Here is a 21,701-nt window from a genome sequence, read left to right on the forward strand (position 1 = left end):
CTGGTTCTTTGGCTCCTCTTTGTATTTCCTGGGCCCTTCCAGACCCGCCTGGGCTCCCAGCATCCTGATCTGGCAGGGTTTTCCAGGGTGGGCCAGAGAGCAGTCTGATCCAGGTTCGGGACTGTTTGGGGCTTGGGATGTTGGGCCCAGGGGCCTGCAGGTCCTAGCTCTTCCTAGGTGAGGTGACTTCCCTGGTATCTGAGAAAAGGTATCTTCCACTGAGGTATGAGGCCTACCTGAAAGGGAAGCCTGGAGTCAGGGAGATAAGCCGTCTGTGTTGGCGCCAGAACCAGCGTGGGTTCTCAGCCAAGCAGAAGGGCAGACCTCCCTACAGCTCTGGTCAATGCTGCGGTGGGAAGGAGGCCAGACTTTCAGAGTGGTCATCAGAGGAAGAGGCTGTCTGAACACATAGAAGGGTGTAGCGTGGTAGGTAGGCTGCCATGTGCCTCTGCGAGCTGGGCGTCCTGAGAGGGGATCCTGGAGGAGCTGTGTGTGCTGATGGTTGTGGGCCTCAGGGAGCAGCTCCACAGGGCCCTGGGGCTGCTTGGGTGGGGACCAGGCCCACTTCAGCAGCCTCAGAGCTTTCCTCTGGTCTTATCCATTCCTCGGGGCTTTTCAAGGCCAGTCTGATGCTGGGCATGAGGAAGCAGTGGGAGGAGGCCGACTGGGCCTTTGGGGGCGGGGTGTCCATGGGCTGGGGTCTTATGTGCAGCTCTGTTCCCTTGCACTGCCTAGACTTCCTGTTGGGGGGTTCATGTGCTTATAAGGCTGTTGTTACCATGGACATAGGGAGTTTGGGGTGGGAGGGTGGCCTCTCAGTCTGTAAGGCCTCTGGGCAGAGAAGCCTTTCTCTGGATTCCTGAGCCTATACATCATGGACCTTAGCCCCTCTTGCTCCAGATGCTCATGGAAATAGGTGTGCAGATGTGTGCCCTGCAGGGCAGGGTCTATGTCTCTGCCAGGCTCTGAGTCCCTCCAAGTCAGGGCCCCGGCCCCTGCCTGACTGAGGTAGGGAGAGAATGATAGACTGAGCTTTTGGAACATTGGAGCCAGAGGTCTGAGGGTGTTGTGGGATGGAAGGTTTGTAGGCTAAGTCCAGGGAGAGAGATTTGCCCAGTTCCAGGAGTTTGGGCTACAGGCACAGGTGTAGGCAAGGCCTGCTCTGCTTCCATGCCAGCGATGGTCTTTCTAGGCTCAGCTAGGCTAGAGCTCTCCCTGGGCCCCAGCTATGGGAACACATGCCAGATTGGCAGGTACTGTGCTGTTGACTCAGGAAGGGGTTGACTCAGGAAGTTGACTCAGAAAGGTGGTTCTTTCCAAGCATCAGAGCAGGTACTCCCATGGTGCATTTCCACATAATATACTGAGAAGACTAAGGCACAAAGGCTGGATTAATGGGTGACATGGCCAGGACCATATAGTCGGTGAATGTGGGCTCAGGTCCAGGCCAGATCTGTCAGCCAATCCAGGTGCCTGTGCCTTGTGCCAAGGCCTACTAGGCCCATAGGTGGGGCACGGGCCTCTGGCTTGGCATTTGGACCCCAACTGAGTCTCAGTGCTTTGGGTACTGTGCAAAATGCAGCACCCCTTCCCCCTGGGCCCATGTTGCCCTCATCTGCTCCATCCCTCTTGTTCTGGAGAATCTGAGCCCAGGGCCTCACACAAGCTCGGCAAGCACTCTACTGCTCAGCTAATAGTCCATTATTTATTTATATTTATTTATTTATTCATTTTTGTGTTTTTAGGGAAGGATCTACAGGGTGTTCAGGGTCTCACTACTAGATCGGACTCATAGTGATCCTCCCTTTTACAGCCTTCCAAGAATTACAGGCACACACTACCACTCCCAGTCTTGCTGTCTCAGTGGGCCCCTGGGGTGAGGCTGGCACTGAAGGCCTGGGGGATGGAACCTCCGGCCCCTATACTTGCTTGAAGGTACTTTAATCCACTGAGCTATTTAGCTAGACCCAGTCCTTTATTTTGAGACAGCATCTTGTTAGGATACCCCACCTTGAACTTGAAACTATCTGCTCCATCCACCTGTGTCATAATGCTAGGACCATAAGTGTGTGCTGTTCATCCATATGATGGAGCCGTGGAAGAAGTGCTTGGGTCTCCTGCCTCATGGGGCTGCTGGAGTGGTGCAGTGTATGGAAGAGGCCTCGCTGGAAGTGGCTTTCTGGGTGAACGTTGGGACAAGGAGACTGTGTTGGTTTTGGACAGGGGCTAGGCAGTGGGGAAGACCCCAGAACTCCAGAAAGCTATCTGGGCCTGGGTACCTTGTCCTAGGGATCTCAGGGCCAGACCCTGTAAGTAGTCATAGAGTCTTCAGTTTCTTGCTCTCTGGAATCTGAGCCCTTGCTCAGAGAAGAGGGGCTAGTGGGTCTCTGTGCCACCCTTCCCCATAACTGTTTGAAAACAAAGGAGAGTGAAGGTTGGGAGGAGGCATGGCTGCCTTGGGAGGAAGGGAAGGGAAGAGGCAGGTGAGTGGGCGGGAGCTGGCAGCCACTTGGCTGTCACCCTGCAGGCCCTGCCTGACCCTTGTGTTGCCCACCTCCTCAGGTCCCATCTGATGCCAAGGCTGAAGGAGTCTCGCTCCCACGAGTCCCTGCTCAGCCCCAGCAGCGCGGTGGAGGCGCTGGACCTCAGCATGGAGGAGGAGGTGGTCATCAAGCCGGTGCACAGTAGCATCCTGGGCCAGGACTACTGCTTCGAGGTGGGTTCCACCACAGGTCTGGGTGAGGCGCCTGTGTCCTTCCCCTGGCCTGGTCTCCAGGTCCCTCTTGGACTGCTCTGCCTTTAGCAAGGGGCATGCTCTTTGGGAATGGCCAGAATCTGCTGTAGCTTTTGGCTCCTGGGAGACCAAATAGACCTGGGAGCGAGGAGGGTCTTATTCCTGCTAGAGGGTCCTTGTAAATGACCTAGAGCTTCCTCTCCGTGCTAGTAAGTGAAATTGTTGGGACTCGAGTGGGTGAAACTGAGTAACAAAAAGCTGAGTTGATTGAACTTCAGAGCCCATGTTGGAGCCTGCTCACGCCCCAGCGCAGGTTGGCCTATGGAGAGGACACCCCCAACCTGGGCCTGTTTCCTCATCTGCTCAGTGACAGCACCATTCCCGCCCAGCGTCCTGTGACCAAGGGTCTGAGAGCAGAGGCTCAGTGACCCAGCCAGTGCAAGGCCCTTCTCCAAGATTACCTGTGCAGTTTCTCTCGGTAGCTGGGGAATCGTGACATTGAGAAGGCAAGATTTCAGAGTTCACACTACCAGCTGAGAGCCCAGGCCACTTACTAATGCTGCCGGCCTTCCTTCGAGCTCCTCACTGCTTCTCTCCTTATTCTCATTGTCTATCTTCCTGCCTCTGTTTCTGGGAAGATTCCTAGCCTGTACCCACTCCCACAATCATGCATAATTTGGGGAGCTCTTTGGTACAGGAATGAGTCTGATAATGACAAGCTGCCACTTAGGAACTAGTGTGACAACCTCCTGGCATCTGCCTGCAGCCTGTGCCGCCTGCGCGCTCTTTATGGTGTAAGCTTTCCAATGCGCCGGGTCTGGGCTTGGACTTCCTTGGCTGGGATGGCTCGGGTGGTCAGTGCCTGTCCATGTCTTCATAGCAAAGGCTGCTGGGGAATGTGCAGGCCCTAGGGTGCCTGATAAGGGGTCCAGCCTGCTGCCATGTGGGCAGAACAGGAGCAGGTTGGGTCAGGCTCCGCTCCTTGGAGGAGCCATCTAAGCAGCAACCAGGAGATGAGCAGGAATGAGGCGGGTGGGGCACAGTGAAGGCTCCAGGTAAGAAGATTCTTGTGGGTTTGGCGCACAGTTGCTGGGCTTTAGTGACTGTCAGTGTTGTCACTGTTGCCAGGCAAGAGAAGCCTCTGAAGGTGTCAGCTAAGAACTGAGGTGATTCTTGTGCTTGTCTTTGCTTTTCTCCTTGGAATTTGTGGTTCTGTGTTTAAGAAGGCTTTGCTTGCAGTGTGCGTTGCCATGTGTGCTGGGCAGGGTGCCCCATGTGCCCTCTTCCCCTGTCTTGGGAAGAGGGAGGTTGGAGTGACAAAATGCTTTCCTGTCTGCACAGGAGGACTGTGGGCCAGGATCTGGGGCCAGATGACAGGGCCAGGCCACTGCCTGCTGCCTCCCACTCAGGGCCAGTGGGTCTCAGTACATTGCCTGTGAAATGTGAGGTGCATGGACAGTTAGGATCCACGTCCTGCCTTCATCCAGAGGCCGTGTGCGGGCCCAGCAGCCACAGAGGCCTCTCACCACTGCCCTGTCTTGCTGCCATCCTTTCCCCTGTAACACTGTTGTCTGCCCCCTGCAGGTGACAACATCATCGGGAAGCAAGTGCTTTTCTTGTAGGTCGGCAGCAGAGCGGGATAAGTGGATGGAGAACCTGCGGCGAGCAGTGCACCCTAACAAGGTAGGCCTGTACCTCCTCTCACTGGGGCACAGCAATTGAGGTGAGCTTCCAGCATGGGGCGGGGGTGGAGGACAGGGTCTCTGTGGGGTCTGGAGTGAAGGCAGAGCCCAGTACACTCGGCAGGGGTTTGAGTAGGCTGAGACCGCTGCTGCGCACCTGTCACCGAAGCTACACAGTGAGGAGGCTAGGCAGGAGAAATGGCAAGTTTGCTGTGACCATCTGCCTGGAACTTCTGTCCCAGTATTCCCCAGTTGACTCTGGCTCGTCCGTGCTCCTCTGGCCTAGACATCTGCCCCTTCTGCAGGTGGGCAACCCTGGCCCAGCTTGGTGCCCTCTGTTGCGACTCTTTCAGGGCTCCCACAGTTGGTAGGGACCCTGATGTAATCTCTCCTCTGTCTTTCCCCAGCTGACTAGGATACTTGGGCCTAGTGGCCATGACATCACTGAGGAAGTAGTTACTACTATAAGGTAGTTCCTTTGTAGACCAGCAACCTGAGAAGTGTTAAGCAGTGCACCATAACCTGAGCTTTACCAGGCCTGTGCTGTCCTCTTTCCTCAGTCTCTCCTCCGAGCCAGGAGTTACTTTGTCCTGTTTTATATGAAGGCAAACAGGCCCAGACTGTGGTACTTAACCATGTGTGCCTGTGTAAGTGGAGCTCAGCCATGGCCGTAGGACCCCTCCAGTCTTGGGGTCTGCATCACTGCCCCTTGGATACCCCAGGCCCCTGCGCTCTGGGCTGGGCAGCCACTGGCCCGGCTGACCAGCCTGGGCCCCTGTGCACCTGCAGGACAACAGCCGGCGTGTGGAGCACATCCTGAAGCTGTGGGTGATTGAGGCCAAGGACCTGCCAGCCAAGAAGAAGTACCTGTGCGAGCTGTGCCTGGACGATGTGCTGTACGCCCGAACCACAGGCAAGCTCAAGACCGACAACGTGTTCTGGGGCGAGCACTTCGAGTTCCACAACCTGCCGCCTCTGCGTACGGTCACCGTCCACCTGTACCGGGAGACCGACAAGAAGAAGAAGAAGGAGCGCAACAGCTACTTGGGCCTGGTGAGCCTGCCCGCCGCCTCGGTGGCTGGGCGGCAGTTTGTGGAGAAGTGGTACCCCGTGGTGACGCCCAACCCCAAGGGCGGCAAGGGCCCAGGGCCCATGATCCGTATCAAGGCACGCTACCAGACCATCACCATCCTGCCCATGGAGATGTACAAGGAGTTCGCTGAGCACATCACCAACCACTACCTGGGGCTGTGCGCAGCCCTGGAGCCCATCCTCAGCGCCAAGACCAAGGAAGAGATGGCGTCCGCCCTGGTGCACATCCTGCAGAGCACGGGCAAGGTGAAGGTGCGTGTGGGCGCCGCTTGTAGGGGGGCCCAGTCCCGGGTATGGGGCTGCCTGCCCTTCCTGTGCCCTTAGTAGGCACCCAGCTCCAATGGAGGCCCTGGGGACTCTGCTCACAGCCAGCCAGACTCCTTGAAGCTGAGTTTGGTCATAAGGTGGGAGACTTTGTGGTCCCTGTGCTGGGGCTGATCCCTGAATCACATGTAAACCTGTGGGCAGGATCGTGGCTGGTAGTGTGTGAGGGGGACCTTCCCTTCAGAGAGCCCCCTGCTGTCCCAGAAGGCTTGAGAAGCAGGGCATGGAGCAGGACTCTCAGCACACACAAGGGCCCCGGACACATACCCAGTGGGGTGTTGGGCTGTGTGTCCCAAAGGGGACATGCCAGGTGAGCCACATCAGCAGCTGCAGCCTCTTCACACTGTCACAAGTTAGGCACAGACTTCACACACAGTTGGCCATTCGGTCAGCCTCAGTCCCAGAGCCTTACCTTCACCTGTTACCTGCCACTCCTGGAAATAGGCCCACTCACCATGTCATCCCTCAAGCCCCACCCACCTGGTTTGGGGGACATGCCAGTTCAGTGGAGCACCTGGGTTCCACCTGACATTCTCCCCTCCCACTGTGCCACCTTCCTGGGGGAAGCTGTCCAGAGGGGAGGAAGAGGGAGGGCTGAACTTGGGTTGGACTTGGTCTGTGACATGGGAAGACCCCAAGCGGCAGGTGACCAACTGACTTCAGCCTCCAGACTGGTGTGGTTGGAGAGCATGTGGCTTGTGTGGGGTTAGGGAGCTGCCCTGGGTCAAGGTCCTGAGCCCACATTTGGAGGTACAGGAGGCCCAGATGGGAACCGTGCATGATTCGGGTACCCCTTGCCCTCTTATGTGTGCCTGGAAGCTCTGGCAGGGAGGCTTTGGCAGGAAGTCCCCTGACCATTAGAGACCCTCTGTGGCCCCATCTTCTGTGTGCCCACCCTTGGGAGAGGGAGTTGTTCCCTTGGCAGGGAGTGCCTTCGTCCATGTTGGACTGCTGCCTCCTTCCTGTCCCGGCCTTCAGCCTTGCTGGTGGAAGCTGCCAGAGGGGCCAGCAAGTTTGCTGGGCAGTGGTGGGCTAGGGGTGCTAGGAGCTAAGGAGTGAGGAAGCCCATGGCCCCAGGGCATTTGAGGGTAGTAGTGGCAGGGCCCAAGCCTTTCCTGCTGTTGAGTCTGACCTTTCAGTCCTAGGTCCAGGGTCAGGGTTGGGAAGCAGATGTCTGAGAAGCGTAGTGAGGTGCCACTGTGAAGGGCAGTCAGGGCCAAGGCTCCAGCCAGACTCGGTGGTCCTCGGAGGGGCGGGGCGGCAGTGGGTGGCGGCATGGAATGTGACCTATGGGTTGGTGTCTTCTCTGGAACACTTGGGAGCTGCTGAGGCTTCCTTGTGCGAGGGTGCAAACCTGGTGAATGAGGTTTTGAGACAGGAGCCAGGCCTGGCTAGCAGAAGGCCGAGGCTCGATTGGGCCACAGGTAGTTGTGTCTCCTTAGACAGCTGCTTCACCTCTCTGTGCCTTGCTTTCCCTGCCCCTGGGACCAGCTCCCTGTGCCCTGCTCGGGCCTGGCACCCACCATAGGCATTCACGAGGCTGTGGGCTTGACTGGGAGCTTGAGGACAGATGCTGCTCTTACCGCTGCTTGCTGTGTTCAGAGGACAGGACCCTGGAGAGTCACCTGAGGGTCAAGAAGGGGTCCTGGGTCTGAGTCTCAGTTCTGTATTTGAAAGAGCCCCAAAGGTGGCCTGTTGGACTGAGGAGTTTCTAGAGCACCAGAAGCCCCGGTCCGTGCTGGCTTACCCTCCAGAGTCCCTGCCTGCCTGCCTTCTCCCCCTCCACGAAGTCATGGGTTAGCTGCGGATACCAGGAGCCAGGGCTCCAGAGGAAGGGAGCTGTTCTCTGTGGGTGCTGCTGCTAAGCAGGAGGGATGACTAAGAATCCTGAGCTGTGTGCTTGTCAGCTGCCCTCCAGGACAGGTGTTGGCCTGTGATAGTGAGGGACAGTGGAGCCACAATCTGCCTCCCAAGCCAGGGCCCTTCTCGGTGGACACCAGTCCCTGCTTTCACCCATCTGAGCATGGAGGCTTCCTCCCATACAGGGCAGCTGACCTCCTGTCCTCCTGTCCTCCTGTCCTTCTCTGCCTGGTGGGCACCCCCACCCCCCAGTGGTCGGGTGGATCCTGGCAGTGTTGGTAGCAGAAGGCAGTTGAACCTGACCTCTTTGGCTCTCCTGTCTGATGGCGAGCCCTCGTGTGGCCCTTAATCAGAGCTGAACAAAGAGCCTCACATGAGGCTGGTCTCAGCGCAGTATGGAAGCTGCGGCTCCATGCAGTGAGCTTTCACTGGGGCCTTCCCGCCCATCTCCCCAGCTCTGATGTTACCAGCTCCAGGCTCCTCCCTGCCAGGCTCTCCTGCTGGGCTTCTGTCCAATCAGCCTCTGAGGTGGCACCCTGTTCCTGTGGTCCCCAGTGGCATGCTAGTGAGCAGCCTGAGAGTGAGGGTAACCCCTCTGGCTGGGCATGTTGTCCTCATCCTTCCAGGCCAGCTCAGCTTCACCCTGCTCCCTTCATGCCTCCCCAGGACTTCCTGACAGACCTAATGATGTCAGAGGTAGACCGCTGCGGGGACAATGAGCACCTCATCTTCCGGGAGAACACGCTGGCCACCAAGGCCATTGAGGAATACCTCAAGCTGGTGGGCCAGAAGTACTTGCAGGATGCACTAGGTAGGAGGATGCTGGCTGCAGATGAGCAGAGGGCCGGGCAGGGCCCACTCAGCCCTCACATCCCCTCCCTGCCCCTGGCCACAGGTGAGTTCATCAAAGCCCTGTATGAGTCGGATGAGAACTGTGAAGTGGATCCGAGCAAGTGCTCAGCCGCTGACCTCCCTGAGCACCAGGGCAACCTCAAGATGTGCTGTGAGCTGGCCTTCTGCAAGATCATCAACTCGTACTGGTCAGTGCTGGCCCGGGGCCCTTACGGACCCGCCCTGTCACCTTGCCCGTCCTCATGTATGTCAGGTTGTCCACAGTGTGGCCGGTGCAGGGGTCACACTCCACCTGCGTGGCTGGACTGCTGGACTGTGTCCTGGTCCTCTTGGGTTCTCAGATGTGGGAGAGTGTTTCTGTGTGTCACGGGATGCAGCTTTTACCATAGGAGGAACCTGGGCCCAGCAGCCTGTCTGCACCTGTGCCTGGCGCGCACCATGGGGCCCAGGGTGTATGTGGCACAGGACTGATGAGACGCCCTGCTTCCCGTAGGAGCTAGGTTCATAGCACTGGCTGCAACCAGCTCAGCAGAGGCATGTGTGGGTGCCTAAGCGTGTGGCATGCCTCCAGTTGGAACTGGAGAGCAAGAAGACAGGAGTGGACAGGCTGAGGTAGGAGGATCCTAAGTTCAAGTGACTTAGCCAGTCTGTATCTCAGAGTACAAATCAGGGCTGGGGTGTAGCTCAGTGTGAATGTCCTGTGTGTAGCCCTCAGTACCACCATACAGACAGACTAGAGCCCTGGCTGTCCAGGAGGGTTTTGCTGCCACCCCAGGCTGTGGGTTTGTTTTGCCCGTGCTGGACAGCTGCAGGTCAGCCCTGATGTCCCTTTCTGCCCAAGCCCCTCTGCAGCTACGCCGCCCTATTGTGTGCTTGCTCTTTATCTTACTCCCCCGACCTACATGCATGCACTCCTTCCATAAGGCCTCACCCTACCCCCACTGTGGCTCTTCATTTTGCTAGGCTCAGCCCTCCTGGGTCCTAGCTCTGTCCTAGCAGAGTGAGGCTGTGTTGGTCTGAATGTATTTCCTGCCATGTCGAGGGCCCCTTGGTGTAGGCGGCTCCACTAGCTCAGGACTGGGCATGCAGCAGGGCCCGGGAAGTGATTGGTGCTCCCAAAGAACAGGCAGAGGCAGGCTTGCTGGGCCAGCAGTGGCTGTGGGCAGGGGAATGGGGGAACGGGCTAGACCCGAGTGAGTGCCCATCTGCCCAGCCTGTGTCATGCAGGGTGCTTGCTGGGGGCCAGTAGGCATGCACCTTGGGCTAGCTGAAAGTGTGGAAGTAGGGGGAAGTGTACCCCCTTGGGGCTTCAGGGGCAGAGAGCGCCTTGAACTCCCTGGGGACACACACTCTACCCCTCACCCCCATTCCGGGGCAGCTGGGTGTGGCCCATGGGAAACAGTGAGTGTGGATAAGGATTTTCCATTTTCTCTTTCTGGTGCCTGTCAGATTCTTTGTTCTCTGAGCAAGGCCATTAGTAGATAATGTTCTATGCCCCTGTTCTGTGCCAGGCGCTACAGGGGCCAGGACTACGACCCCCTCTGCTTCCTCTGGAGCAGCCCTGACAGTTGAGGCTGGTCAGCCCTTCTGTGGTCTCTGTGCTTCAGCCTGCAGAGGCGTCCTTGGACTTGGTAGGGCAGCCTGCTCTCAGTGGAGGGGACAGGAGATAAAAGCTCAGGAGGGCCAGGGTCAACCAGAGCCTCAGTGAGGTCACCCCGAGAATATTGGATAGCCATCCTCAGATTACCAGGGCCTCGTCTGTCCCCAAGTGGGAGGTGAATTTTTTAGGGCAAAAAGGTAGGAAAAAGACTTAAAGACTGGCCGGATAGAGCCTCAGTGTGGCAGCTTTTGGTGCCCATGGAGCAAGCTAGCATCCCAGCTGCCCTTTCCCCGTGTTGCCCTGGGGAAGTCACTGCTGCCTGTTCCTCCCCAGTGCAGAGCACAGAGCTGTGTCCTTGCCTTGTGGTTAAGGGTATGTCCTCTCCCAGTCATCTCAAGCTCCCTGGCAAACCTGAGGTTCTATGACCCTGTTCTGGCAGACAGAGTGAGTCCCGAAGCCAGTGATGGGGACCCAGGGAGCAGCGGTTTCTCCCTGTTGTTTTCCTCACTCTGCTCACACAGCATTACCTTCTGTTTGGGTGGAGAGCTGTGTCACCCCCTGGGAGGAGGAGGGAGGTTCCGCGTGGCCTGTGTCAGGGCTCAGGTTGGAGCACGTAGCTGGCTCCCCGTGCCTGTTTCCTGGTCCACTTGGCCCTTGGGTGAGAGCCTGTGAAGACTGAACTTACTCTTGTGTGGCAGCTGGCTGCTCCCCTGTATGGTCCCCTGCCTGGTGGGTGACCAGCCGGCCGAGGAATGGTAGTGTAAAGGGTTCTGCATAAGCCAGAACCAGCTTGCATACCTGACCTCCTCGCCCACCCTCGTCTGTGCCTGCAGTGTCTTCCCACGGGAGCTGAAAGAAGTATTTGCCTCCTGGCGACAAGAGTGCAGCAGCCGAGGCCGGCCTGACATCAGTGAGCGGCTCATCAGTGCCTCCCTCTTTCTGCGCTTCCTCTGTCCAGCTATCATGTCGCCCTCCCTCTTCAACCTGCTGCAGGAGTATCCCGATGACCGCACCGCCCGCACTCTCACACTCATCGCCAAGGTCACTCAGAACCTGGCCAACTTTGCCAAGTGAGTGTTGCTGTCCTGGTCCTGGGCGAGGGTGACACGTCCCTGTCATTTCCTCCCTTTATTTCAAAGCAGCACCTCCTCCAGTGCCCCTCCTCCTACCAAAAGTTCCCACCACTTTGATGTTTCCTTGTTTTTTATTTTATTTTATTTTTTTGCCATAATTTTATTGATAAACAAATAGCAGTGAGACAGTTTCAAATCAAATCGGTAGGACAGTTTCAGTAATTAACACACTGCATATATTCTACTTAGTGGTTAATTGCTGTACAAGATGCGGACTTGATATCCTATTTACAAACACCATTAGATCCTTGTTTTTTAAAGATGAGAAAGCAAGTCATTTTTCCCTTCTGCTGTTGAATTAATGTTCATCATAAGGATTCTCCCATATCCTTTAACATTCCTAACCTCAGTTTCAAAATGAATGATTAATATTCCTCCAAGGGGAGCATTGTGTGTCTTCTCTGCGCCCTTAAGTGGCTGGGGACTCGGGGGGTCTCCATCCATCACAGGTTGGTGGATGTCTTTGCTCAATGAATCTGGTTTCTTTGGCTGCATTCTCAGAGTAAGTGGGTGGCAGGGAAAGGGCTGGGTCATCTTTGCTCATTCACAAAGCGTGGACTGTTCCTGGTTCCAGAGCTGTATCCGTGCTGGGCCTGACTGTGCAAACATGAGTCAGCCCTGGCTCCAGCCCCCAAGAGCTTAGCACATTAGCCTGGAGGCCTGGGGGACAAGCAGCAAGGCAGCGGCCAAGACACACTCCAGTGTCTCAGGAGGACCCTAGGCTGGTGGAGACAAGATGGGAGGCCACTGAGGTGGCACGACTCCCAGCTGTGTCAGATTGAGGCATTCATCCAGCTTCACAAAGAGCAGCAGGACAGAGGCTGCAAAATTTGGAGCCTCAAGTGTCAGGCCAGGAGAAACAGGAGACAAAGCCCAAGAGGACAGCAGGGACCTGAAGGTCACACTGGTCATGGGAGTCACTAAGGGAGAGGCTGGCCTTACCTGTTCTGCATCCTGCATCCTGAAAAGACCTCCTGCAAAGATGCAGAACTGGCAGCTGGGAGACCTGAGAGGACAGAACAACTGTGTTTCAGCAAAAATGGCAGAAGTACTGGGGAAGGGAAGTGGTACAGGAGGCAGTGATTGCAAAGGAAGAGGGCAGGTTGACTAGAACAGTCAGCAGGTCTTGCCCCTGGGGAATGAGGAGGAGGACGGGGTTGCTGGTGCCTCCACTTAGGAGAAAGAGCTTGGGAGTAGAGGCTGAGCTGGGTGCCACTGGCGACTCCAGCTGAGCAGGCTGAGTCAGAGGGACTTCATGGGAGCCCTGAGAGCTCAGTTGAGAAACCCTGTCCAATCATGGCTCTGCAAAACATCTGGGCACCAGGCACTGTAACCTGGAGGTAAGAGTAAGGAGACTCTAGTGGATAGGGGGACAGGGAGGGGACATTCTGGTCCTATGAGTGAAGGTCAGAAAGAATCATTGGTCTTGGCCCTGAGAAAGAACTGCCCTGGCCATAGCAGGCTCATTTCTTAGAGGGCAAGTGCTGTGGGAGACAGCTTCAGTGGGTGAGGGGATGTAGCCAGAGGTGTGGACAGGTAGCTCAGGGTAAAGGGACTCACCTGTCGCACACTGTTTCTAGGTTTGGCAGCAAAGAAGAGTACATGTCATTCATGAACCAGTTCCTGGAGCACGAATGGACCAACATGCAGCGCTTCCTGTTGGAGATCTCCAACCCCGAGACCATCTCCAACACAGCCGGCTTTGAGGGCTACATTGACTTGGGGCGTGAACTCTCTAGCCTGCACTCGTTGCTCTGGGAGGCGGTCAGCCAGCTGGAGCAGGTACCTGAGGCTGGGGGCAGGGCGGGGCTCAGGGCCGCTGCAGAGCTCACCTTGGTGCTCTACCTTCCAGCATAGCCGTGAAGTCAGAGGGTCTGCCTTTGTGGCCGCATCGGCCAGCCCAGGTGCCAGCAGCTCTGGGTTCTAGCCCAGGCCCTGCAGGATGCACCAGGGGTCTCCAGCCTCTGTTTTTAAGTTCTTTTATTAATGGGTGAGGACTGTGTTCCCTCAGCAGTGTTGGCTGGGTCTGTGGCTCCCTGCCCAGTTCCTGGGAATGAGACTTAGCCATGTCACTAAACATGTCCTTGCTCTGAGTTTTGTAGCCACTCAGATGGAAAAAAGATGGACTCTAAGATGCTGTACTTAGGTGCCATGTAGACAGTTTAGACCTTTCCAGAGGTAAGGAGCCCGAACTTTATACATGTGAGGCCCCACATTCAGCCCTTAGTGCTGCAAAGCCAAACACACAAGCCTCTCTAGACTTGCCCTCAGCTGTCACTGACAGGCTTGTTCCCTGAACACCTCTGACACTGCTGCCGTCGCCTGGACTGAGCCTCCTCCCAAGCCTCTGCCCGAGCCCCCAGTGGCCTCAGCCACATGATGAGCTGCAGGTCCTTGGCCTTAAGGGCTGGCTCTGCAAGAACTGCCTCACTTTCCAGAGCTCCAGGGGACCACCTTACAAAAGTAACCTAAAACTCAGCTAGAAGGCCTCTCAGCCCACCCCTGAAGTAGCCACTCTGGTATGCAGCCCTCTGCACACATTTTTGCAAGTGCGGGAACACAGTTGTACACAAGCATGTGCGGTTCTCCTCATTTCTAAGTTTGTTTTCAGGTGAGAGCTTGCTGTGTACACTGCTGCATGTGTTTCTCACGCACGCTGTGGGCCTCTTTCCCCCTCATTGCTTCCTGCACCACCTCTGCAGCCACATACGGTCCTGGCACATGGACACAATTTATCTCACCAGTCCCCTAGTGGTGGACACTTGGGTTGTCCCAGCTTTTCACTGAAACCAGTCGGTTGCAGTCACAGGCTGTGAGCTTCACTCATTTATAGCCACTTGCCTTTGGCTGAGAGACACTTGGAAGGGGAAGTGGAGCCAGAGGCCAGGCCCCTCCCTGCCTCCAGTCCCCAGCCCTGCCCTGCGGTGTCCACCAGTTACTTTCACTGCCACCACTTGCTTGGCCCGGGATCTCACAACCAGGCAGAAAGTATGGAGTGTGTTACACAGCGGATAGGGTGTAGGGAGGGTGTGCCTGACTGCCTCTGCAAGTCTACTGTGTTGACTGTAAGTTTTCATACTTTGTGTTCACCTATTTGTACAAAGGACTTTTTGTAAAAGCAGTGCTCCTGCCCCTTGTTTAGCTCCTTGTCCTCTTCAGCATGTCAAAACCATGGCAACAAGGTTCGGTAGGACCCAGGCACTGCCCTCTGAGCAGTGCTCAGTGGTGTTTGCTCTGCCTGGCCGTTCTCACGGGGCCTCAGGCGTCAGAGGGGGCCAGGCCCCGCCCCTTTTAAGGAACAGGGAGTGGGAAAGGGCTGCCATAGAAGCCTCTTGGGTAGCACGGTGTGGAATGGAAATTCTGGGATTCCAAGTGGGCTTTCCTCTGGGGATATCAGGGCAAGGTAGCAGTGAAAGTAACTGGTGGACACCACAGGGCAGGGCTGGGGACCAGAGGCAGGGAGAGGCCTGGCCTCTGGCTCCACTTCCCTTTCCATGTGTCTCTCAGCCTAAGGTAGCTATAAATGAGCAAAGCTCACAGCCTGTGACTGCAGCCGACTGGTTTCAGTGAAAAGCTAGGACAATCCAACTGTCCACCACTAGGGGACTGGCGAGATAAATTGTGTCCATGTGCCAGGACCGTATGTGGCTGCAGAGGTGGTGCATGGGCTAGGTCATCCTCCCTCCCTGTGGCCTTACGTATCTGTCCAGAAATAGCTGGGGAATGGGTGACAAATACACATTACAGACCACTGAGCTCAGCTCTTGCTAGACCTGCTGGGTCTTCCTGCTGGGGTCAGCAGCCTGCATTTCTGATGAGCTCCTCAGTAGTTCTGAGCCACCTATAGTTAGGCTATAGTGCTCCTGGCCCCTCAAGGCTCCCCAGTAAGTCACGTCTGCCTTGTGCCATGTTTTTGCAGAATATCGTATCCAAACTGGGACCCCTGCCTCGGATCCTAAGGGACGTCCACACGGCGTTGAGCACCCCAGGCAGCGGGCCACTCCCGGGGACCAACGATCTGGCCTCCACCCCAGGCTCTGGCAGCAGCAGCATCTCTGCTGGGCTGCAGAAGATGGTGATCGAGAATGATCTGTCTGGGTAAGAGCTGCCTGTGTGCTGGGTGTGGCGGGTTACAGTGCCCCCTAGGCAGCTGGCCCTTCTGCAGTCCCAGATAAGGTGGAGGATACCATGTTACACGTTTGCAGCACAAGCCTCATCAGCCTCAAAATGTGTGGCTCAGGCCATAAGCAGTGCACCTCTGCTTGGGAAAGATCAGGGAAGGATTTTTGAGCTTTTTAGGAAAAGTAGCATTTGCACTTAGGAGAGGCCTTCTAGGTAAAAGGCCAGCCACCAGCAGAGGTCTGGAGAAAGACAGCCTCTGTTCAGGGTGTCCAGAACTTCCAGATCCCTGGTGCATTTCCTGAGCCTGTAAGAGTTCAAGTGACTGCCAGGCTTTGTGCCTGGGAGCCCAAGAACATAGAGGTGCTGAGCCCCACCTCTAAGCCCGCAGCCCATCGGAGGAAGGAGACAAGGGCAGGTGCTCCAGAAGGCTTAAGTCAGAGAGAAACATTTCATTCGCAGCTGCCTTCCACTCCTCATGCCCCCCCCCCCACCGGTGGTGCTCCTTAGGCTGGCTTATGAGGAGGGCAGAGCAGCGTGGTGGGTAGTGTGGCCTCAGTCTGAGGCAGGCACAGGGCACCTTTGAGTCAGAGGAGGACGTTGGACATTAGTAGTGGGTCTAGAGCTAGCTGCCCAAGGGGGCTGTGGGGCTTGTTCCTCTGAATGTTATGTTGGGGCTCTGCTCCCTTAACCTGCCAGGTGAGGCAGAGCAGGGGCATGAGGCAGAGCTCAGGTGGGGATACACTTAAGAGGCTGGGAAGGCCTCTGAGTGTGGGTGCTGCGAAAACTCACAGGATGTGCAGCATGGGCAGCTTAGACCCTGGTTGGGCCATTGTCCAGCTCTTCCCTGTCACGAGTGCTGTGGCACCACCAGGTACCTCAGCTGCCCCATGGGAGGCCTTGGTGTCTGACCCACCCAAGGCAATCTGACTCTGATCTTCATTCTAAGCCCTTGTCAGACTGCTGCACATCATTGCTGCCTCCCCCCACATCGATGTGTTCACCCCCATGTTCGTCCTTCTGCAGCCCCGCTGACCCCTCCACAGCAGCGCTGGGCCTTTGGGGAGGATCAGACAGGTGTGGCACTGGGGGAGACTAGGGTGCCTGGTGGGCCAGAGAAGGGTGCAGCCCTCTGCACAGGTTCAGACCCATCGACCTCCCTCCTGCCCTTAATAGCTCCTCCTCTGATTCTGTTTTTTACAGAACACCAGCCTCCATCTGCCAATCAAATTGGGAGTGGCAGGAGGCTGGGCAGGCGGAGGTTTCACTAGGCCCCCATGGGCTATCATTCTGATGAGAAACAAGTGGGAAGAGACAGAGTGGGAGCCCCTGCAACTTAGAAATTAGGGCTGGTGATGCATTGCATGTGGATAACAGAGCTACTGAGCTGAGGGCTCAGGTTTAAGTGCAGGGGGTTTCCAGAGCAGGATAGGATGGGCCCCAGCGCCCTTTATCTTGTGCAGCTGGGCAGGGAAGGGGCCTTCGGGAAGCCTGGCCTGGAGTAGCAGAGCTAGTCTTTGGAGGTTCTGCGCCAGAGCAGCCATCTCAGCCACCGGTCCCCACAACCCTCCCCCTCCTACCTCCCCAGCCCTGGCTCAGGCTGCCAGGTCCTGGCAGGTGGGCAGGTGCTGCTGATGTGGGCCTGCGTGGCTGCTCTCACAGTTCTTCTCTTCCCCTTTTTTCCCTGTGTGTGCTTGTCTCCCTGCAGTCTGATAGATTTCACCCGGTTACCGTCTCCAACCCCCGAAAACAAGGACTTGTTTTTTGTCACAAGGTCCTCCGGGGTCCAGCCCTCACCTGCCCGCAGCTCGAGCTACTCAGAAGCCAACGAGCCTGATCTCCAGATGGCCAACGGCGGCAAGAGCCTGTCCATGGTGGACCTCCAAGATACCCGCGCGCTGGATGGGGAGGCGGGCTCTCCAGCGGGCCCTGACGTCCTTCCTGCTGATGGGCAGGCCCCTGCAGCTCAGCTGGTGGCTGGGTGGCCGTCCCGGGCAGCGCCAGTGAGCCTGGCAGGCCTGGCCACTGTGCGGCGGGCAGGCCAGACACCAACCACGCCAGGCACCTCCGAGGGCGCACCAGGCCGGCCTCAGCTCTTGGCACCACTCTCCTTCCAGAACCCTGTGTACCAGATGGCGGCTGGCCTGCCGCTGTCACCCCGCGGCCTTGGAGACTCAGGCTCTGAGGGCCACAGCTCCCTGAGCTCTCACAGCAACAGTGAAGAGCTGGCAGCTGCTGCCAAGCTGGGAAGTTTCGGCACTGCTGCAGACGAGCTGGTGCGGCGGCCTGGTGAGCTGGCACGGCGGCAGATGTCACTAACTGAGAAGGGTGGGCAGCCTACGGTGCCTCGGCAGAACAGTGCAGGTCCTCAGCGGAGAATCGACCAGCCGCCGCCTCCACCACCGCCGCCGCCACCTGCCCCCCGGGGCCGGACGCCTCCTACCCTGCTGAGCACTCTACAGTACCCACGACCCTCAAGCGGAACCCTCGCATCAGCCTCGCCCGACTGGGCTGGTCCTGGGGCCCGGCTGCGGCAGCAGTCCTCCTCCTCCAAGGGGGACAGTCCCGAGCTGAAGCCGCGTGCGGTGCACAAGCAGGTCAGTGCTGCGGGTGCGTGGGTAGGGCGGCTCCGGGCACCCACTGTCGCACCCCACATCATGTTCCTCCCCTGTCATTTCACTCCACTTGCACCCAGCTGCCATCCCATGCTGAGTGACGCTGCAACCATCCAGTCCACTGGCCTGCCACATGCACTGCCCTACCCTGGGAACCAGGGACACTGTGGCCTTAAGGAATGCCAGTGCCCTCTGCAGGTTCCAAGGACAGCCTGGAGTCAGGGAGCAATGTGTCAGCCTCCATCTCTAGTTTCCTACCTGATAAACCTCCCACCAGAGCCAGAATCTGCCTTCCCCTCTTGGCCAAACGCTGTCTCCCCAAAGGTTTGCACAGGCTGAGCCAGCCCTAGCTGCAGGTGCTAGGAGGGTGGGCAGCCTCTGTCACCTAAAGACTGTAGCAGGACAGGGCTAGGTGTGCTTTGCGTTGGCTGTCCAGCCGAACACAGCCTCTTAGCCTGGCCTGTGAAGGCATCCTTGGTGGCAGCAGAGTGACTGCCCCTGGCTGCCATCCAGAGACAGATCTTGCCATGGAGGTGCTCAGGCAGCTGGAGGTCTCCTCTTCTGCCACTGTCCTCTGAGCCCTTGACCCTGTGGCTCACCCAGTACAGCCCCTCCCGTCCTCCCTGCCCTGGCTGCCTCTCTGCAGCCCCTTACAGCTGTGTTTCATCGTAGGGCCCTTCACCCGTGAGCCCCAATGCCCTGGACCGCACGGCCGCTTGGCTCTTGACCATGAATGCGCAGTTGTTAGAAGACGAGGGCCTGGGCCCAGACCCCCCCCACAGGGATAGGCTCAGGAGTAAGGAGGAGCTCAGCCAAGCAGAAAAGGTAAAGCTGGCCCTGGGCAGGGAGGGCAGGGTGGGGCTGCTGGATCCGGCCGTTGGCCAGTCCCCTCCCGCCCCTTGTCCCATGTGAGGACAGCACGTAGTGGGACCTGGAGGAGAGCAGCAAGAGGGATGTAGTGCAGGCCCGAGGCTTCTAGTACAGGCTACACAGTGGTCCCCAGGAAATGGTATGGGCCAAGCCCCAGCTACCTGATGGTCAGAACTGAGAGGACCGCTATCCTGGGCTCTGCTGAGCTGCTGGAAATCTGGGGCTCAGGGACTGGATGCCAAGGGTTGGGGCCCTTCGTGCACAAGGAGGCAGAGGCAGGGGTCTCCGGGACAGTTGGGAGAGCCCACTCCCCGCCCAGGCCCGTGGTCCTCCAAGCTGGTACCTCCCAAAAGCCTGGCCCTTATTATTGCTGGTCTTCACCAGGATCTGGAAAAGAGCCGAGTCACCAAGGTGGGGTGTAGGCAGATGGCCAGCAGGATGTTTTCTAAACCCTGCATGTACTGTCAGCATTTGGGGCTGTTGAGCACCTCTATCATCCTCCCAGATCTTCCTGTGTGGCAGCGTCCTGGGATCTAAGCTGTTCTGAGAGCCCAAACCCAGGTTGATGGTGGAGCCAGTGGTGTAAGGCTCCTGAGAAAGGCAGCTGCCTACCCACTCCTCTGGTGCTCTCACCCCGTCGCGCCTCTCAGATGGGGCCCCAGCTGAGGGTGGCTGTGTTCCCTGTCCCTGGTCTCGGGCGCAGTCCATCTCCATGCTGCATCTGCCACCCTCTACCACCCCGATCCACTGCATCTGCCTGCTTTCTCCATGGTTGCGAGAAGGGACCAGGAGACGTGACCCACAGTGCTCCTAGAGAGAGCCAGAGCCTGATGGGAAGCAGGAAGCCTCGCCCAGGCTCGCTGCCTCCCATAGCCCTGTGTGCTCAGGAGTCTGGCCTCTTGCTTCCTGGGCCAGCCCTGCCTCTGCCTGCAGCCTGATGTGGCTGGCTTCTCTTGCCCCATGCGCCTTGCTTAGTTCCTGTGAGGCCGAGTCAGGTCTGGAGCCCAGAGCACCCTACTGTTCATCTCCCTGCTGTCCTCTCCCCATCCTGAGTCCCCACTGCCCCAATCCCGTGTTGTTAGGCTCATGAAGACAGTGACTGCATGTGACTTGGTTACCTACCTGGGCCTGAGTTTCCCCTCCACAGAGGTCCTACAGCTTGGTACTTCCACTTATTTCAAAGAGTTAAGGGCCCTCATTCCTGAGCTTTGGGTTTGAGTCTGTATCCCCCTTAGGGCTGAGTGGAGAGGCACTGTGTGGGGACAGGTTAGCGTCTCACCCCAGCTGCTGCTCCATTCCTGTTGGGCTCCCGCCCACCCAGGGGCCTGCACAGGCTGACGTGCTGCACTCTTTGGGTACTGTGCCCATGGCACGCTGCCTCCCTGGCAGGACCTGGCGGTGCTGCAGGACAAGCTGCGAATCTCCACCAAGAAGCTGGAGGAGTATGAGACTCTGTTCAAGTGCCAGGAGGAGACGACGCAGAAGCTGGTGCTCGAGTACCAGGCGCGGCTGGAGGAGGGTGAGGAGCGGCTGCGGCGGCAGCAAGAGGATAAGGACATCCAGATGAAGGGCATCATCAGCAGGTGAGGTGGCCTGCCCCCTGCCCGCAAGGCTCCTGGCCCAGGCTGGCTGGCCTGCGGAGGGAAAGCAGGGTGTGGCAGGCAGTGGTCCAGTGATGCAGGCCTCGAGTGCAGTTGAGTGCTGAGGTAGCGTGCAGCAGTGGGGCTGGGGGCGTCTGTGTAAGAGGCAGAGTGTACCTGAGCTCCCAGAGAAGTCGGGAAGCTGGGTGGGAGGTGCCAGGAAAGACAGTGAAGACCACACTTAGGGCAGGAAGAGGGGCGCATCGGTTACATTCCACAGGTGTTGGGGGCAGGATGCAGCCCAACCCCTAGATTTCTCACGAGGGCATCTAGGCAGGGCCCTGTCACGGTGTCAGCTGTCAAAGAGAAGCAGTGTGGATGTGGGGTGATGGTGCTGGTTTGCGATGCGTGCTGTGATTAAAAACACGGAGTGTTCCAGTAAAAATTTTATTACAGTGAAAAACCCATCACCAGTAGCTCCCTGAAAAACCCCCTTGCTTTGGACACACTTCCCCCTCCTTCTTGCCACTTTCTGAAGCAGTGCTGAAAGTCCTCCTCTGAGTGTCTCTACGAGGTGTGGCCAGCAGCAGAGCAGGTTCCCGGCACCGTGACAGTACGCTCACTGCCTTGCTCACCGGGCAGGGCTGCGGCTGCGCGCTCCTGCCACTTCCTCCAGTCAGAATGACTGTGGAAGGTAAACGCTCCCAATCCATTGAGGACACAGTCAGCCACCACAGCACCATCAGACACTCGAGAAAGGATTTCTCAAGCTGCCTCATATCGTGGCAGGAGCGACGGAATGAGTATTCTTGGGGATCAATGGCAATGTGTATTTTACTGTAACAAAATTTTTTAAATTTAAGTATTTTTCAGTTAGACCTTGTGTGTTTGGTTTCAGGGTCTCAGATTGGGGGGCATGGGATCTGGAGGGCTGTGGGTTTTCAAGGGGAGTCACCTTCACTGACACCTTACCCAGGTCCTGCGCTGGCTCCCATGTCCCTGCGTCTGCCCTGGAAGTAGGGTGGGTGTACCTTGCCTTCCTGCGTGCACAGGAGGGCACTGCCCCGTGTAGCTTCCAGCACAGCACACACCGCCAGTCCTGGAGTTTACATCCTTATGGCAGGAGTGCTAGCATGAGAGGAGAGGTGGCGTGGATGTACAGCTTGTTTGTACTGTCCAAGGGCCCTCACCTGGACATGCTGAGCAGGTGTGTGGTAGCCAGGGAGTTCCCTGACTTCAT

At 57.5% G+C, this 21,701-nt stretch overlaps 1 protein-coding gene across 12 annotated transcripts in view; it reads left to right on the forward strand.

Moving 5' to 3' along the window:
* The window catches only part of Dab2ip (DAB2 interacting protein), a 195,781-nt gene that overhangs the window by 166,280 nt on the left and 7,800 nt on the right, over positions 1–21,701 (forward strand). For 10 of the 12 annotated variants that reach the window (XM_004641488.3, XM_023701607.1, XM_023701604.1 and 7 more), the window contains 11 exons: positions 2,563–2,716; positions 4,319–4,417; positions 5,206–5,760; positions 8,359–8,503; positions 8,588–8,732; positions 10,978–11,214; positions 12,858–13,059; positions 15,197–15,375; positions 17,105–17,993; positions 18,684–18,836; positions 20,271–20,464. In XM_004641488.3, coding sequence (XP_004641545.1) covers positions 2,563–2,716; positions 4,319–4,417; positions 5,206–5,760; positions 8,359–8,503; positions 8,588–8,732; positions 10,978–11,214; positions 12,858–13,059; positions 15,197–15,375; positions 17,105–17,993; positions 18,684–18,836; positions 20,271–20,464 — 2,952 coding nt within the window. Of the gene's footprint in view, positions 1–2,161; positions 2,184–2,562; positions 2,717–4,318; positions 4,418–5,205; positions 5,761–8,358; positions 8,504–8,587; positions 8,733–10,977; positions 11,215–12,857; positions 13,060–15,196; positions 15,376–17,104; positions 17,994–18,683; positions 18,837–20,270; positions 20,465–21,701 lie in introns of those variants that run through there. The other 2 variants (XM_023701608.1, XM_023701605.1) reach the window with 2 other exon arrangements.

The sequence above is a fragment of the Octodon degus genome, unplaced genomic scaffold (genome assembly GCF_000260255.1).
Source record: "Octodon degus isolate 3935 unplaced genomic scaffold, OctDeg1.0 scaffold00137, whole genome shotgun sequence".
Classification (NCBI taxonomy): domain Eukaryota; kingdom Metazoa; phylum Chordata; class Mammalia; order Rodentia; family Octodontidae; genus Octodon; species Octodon degus.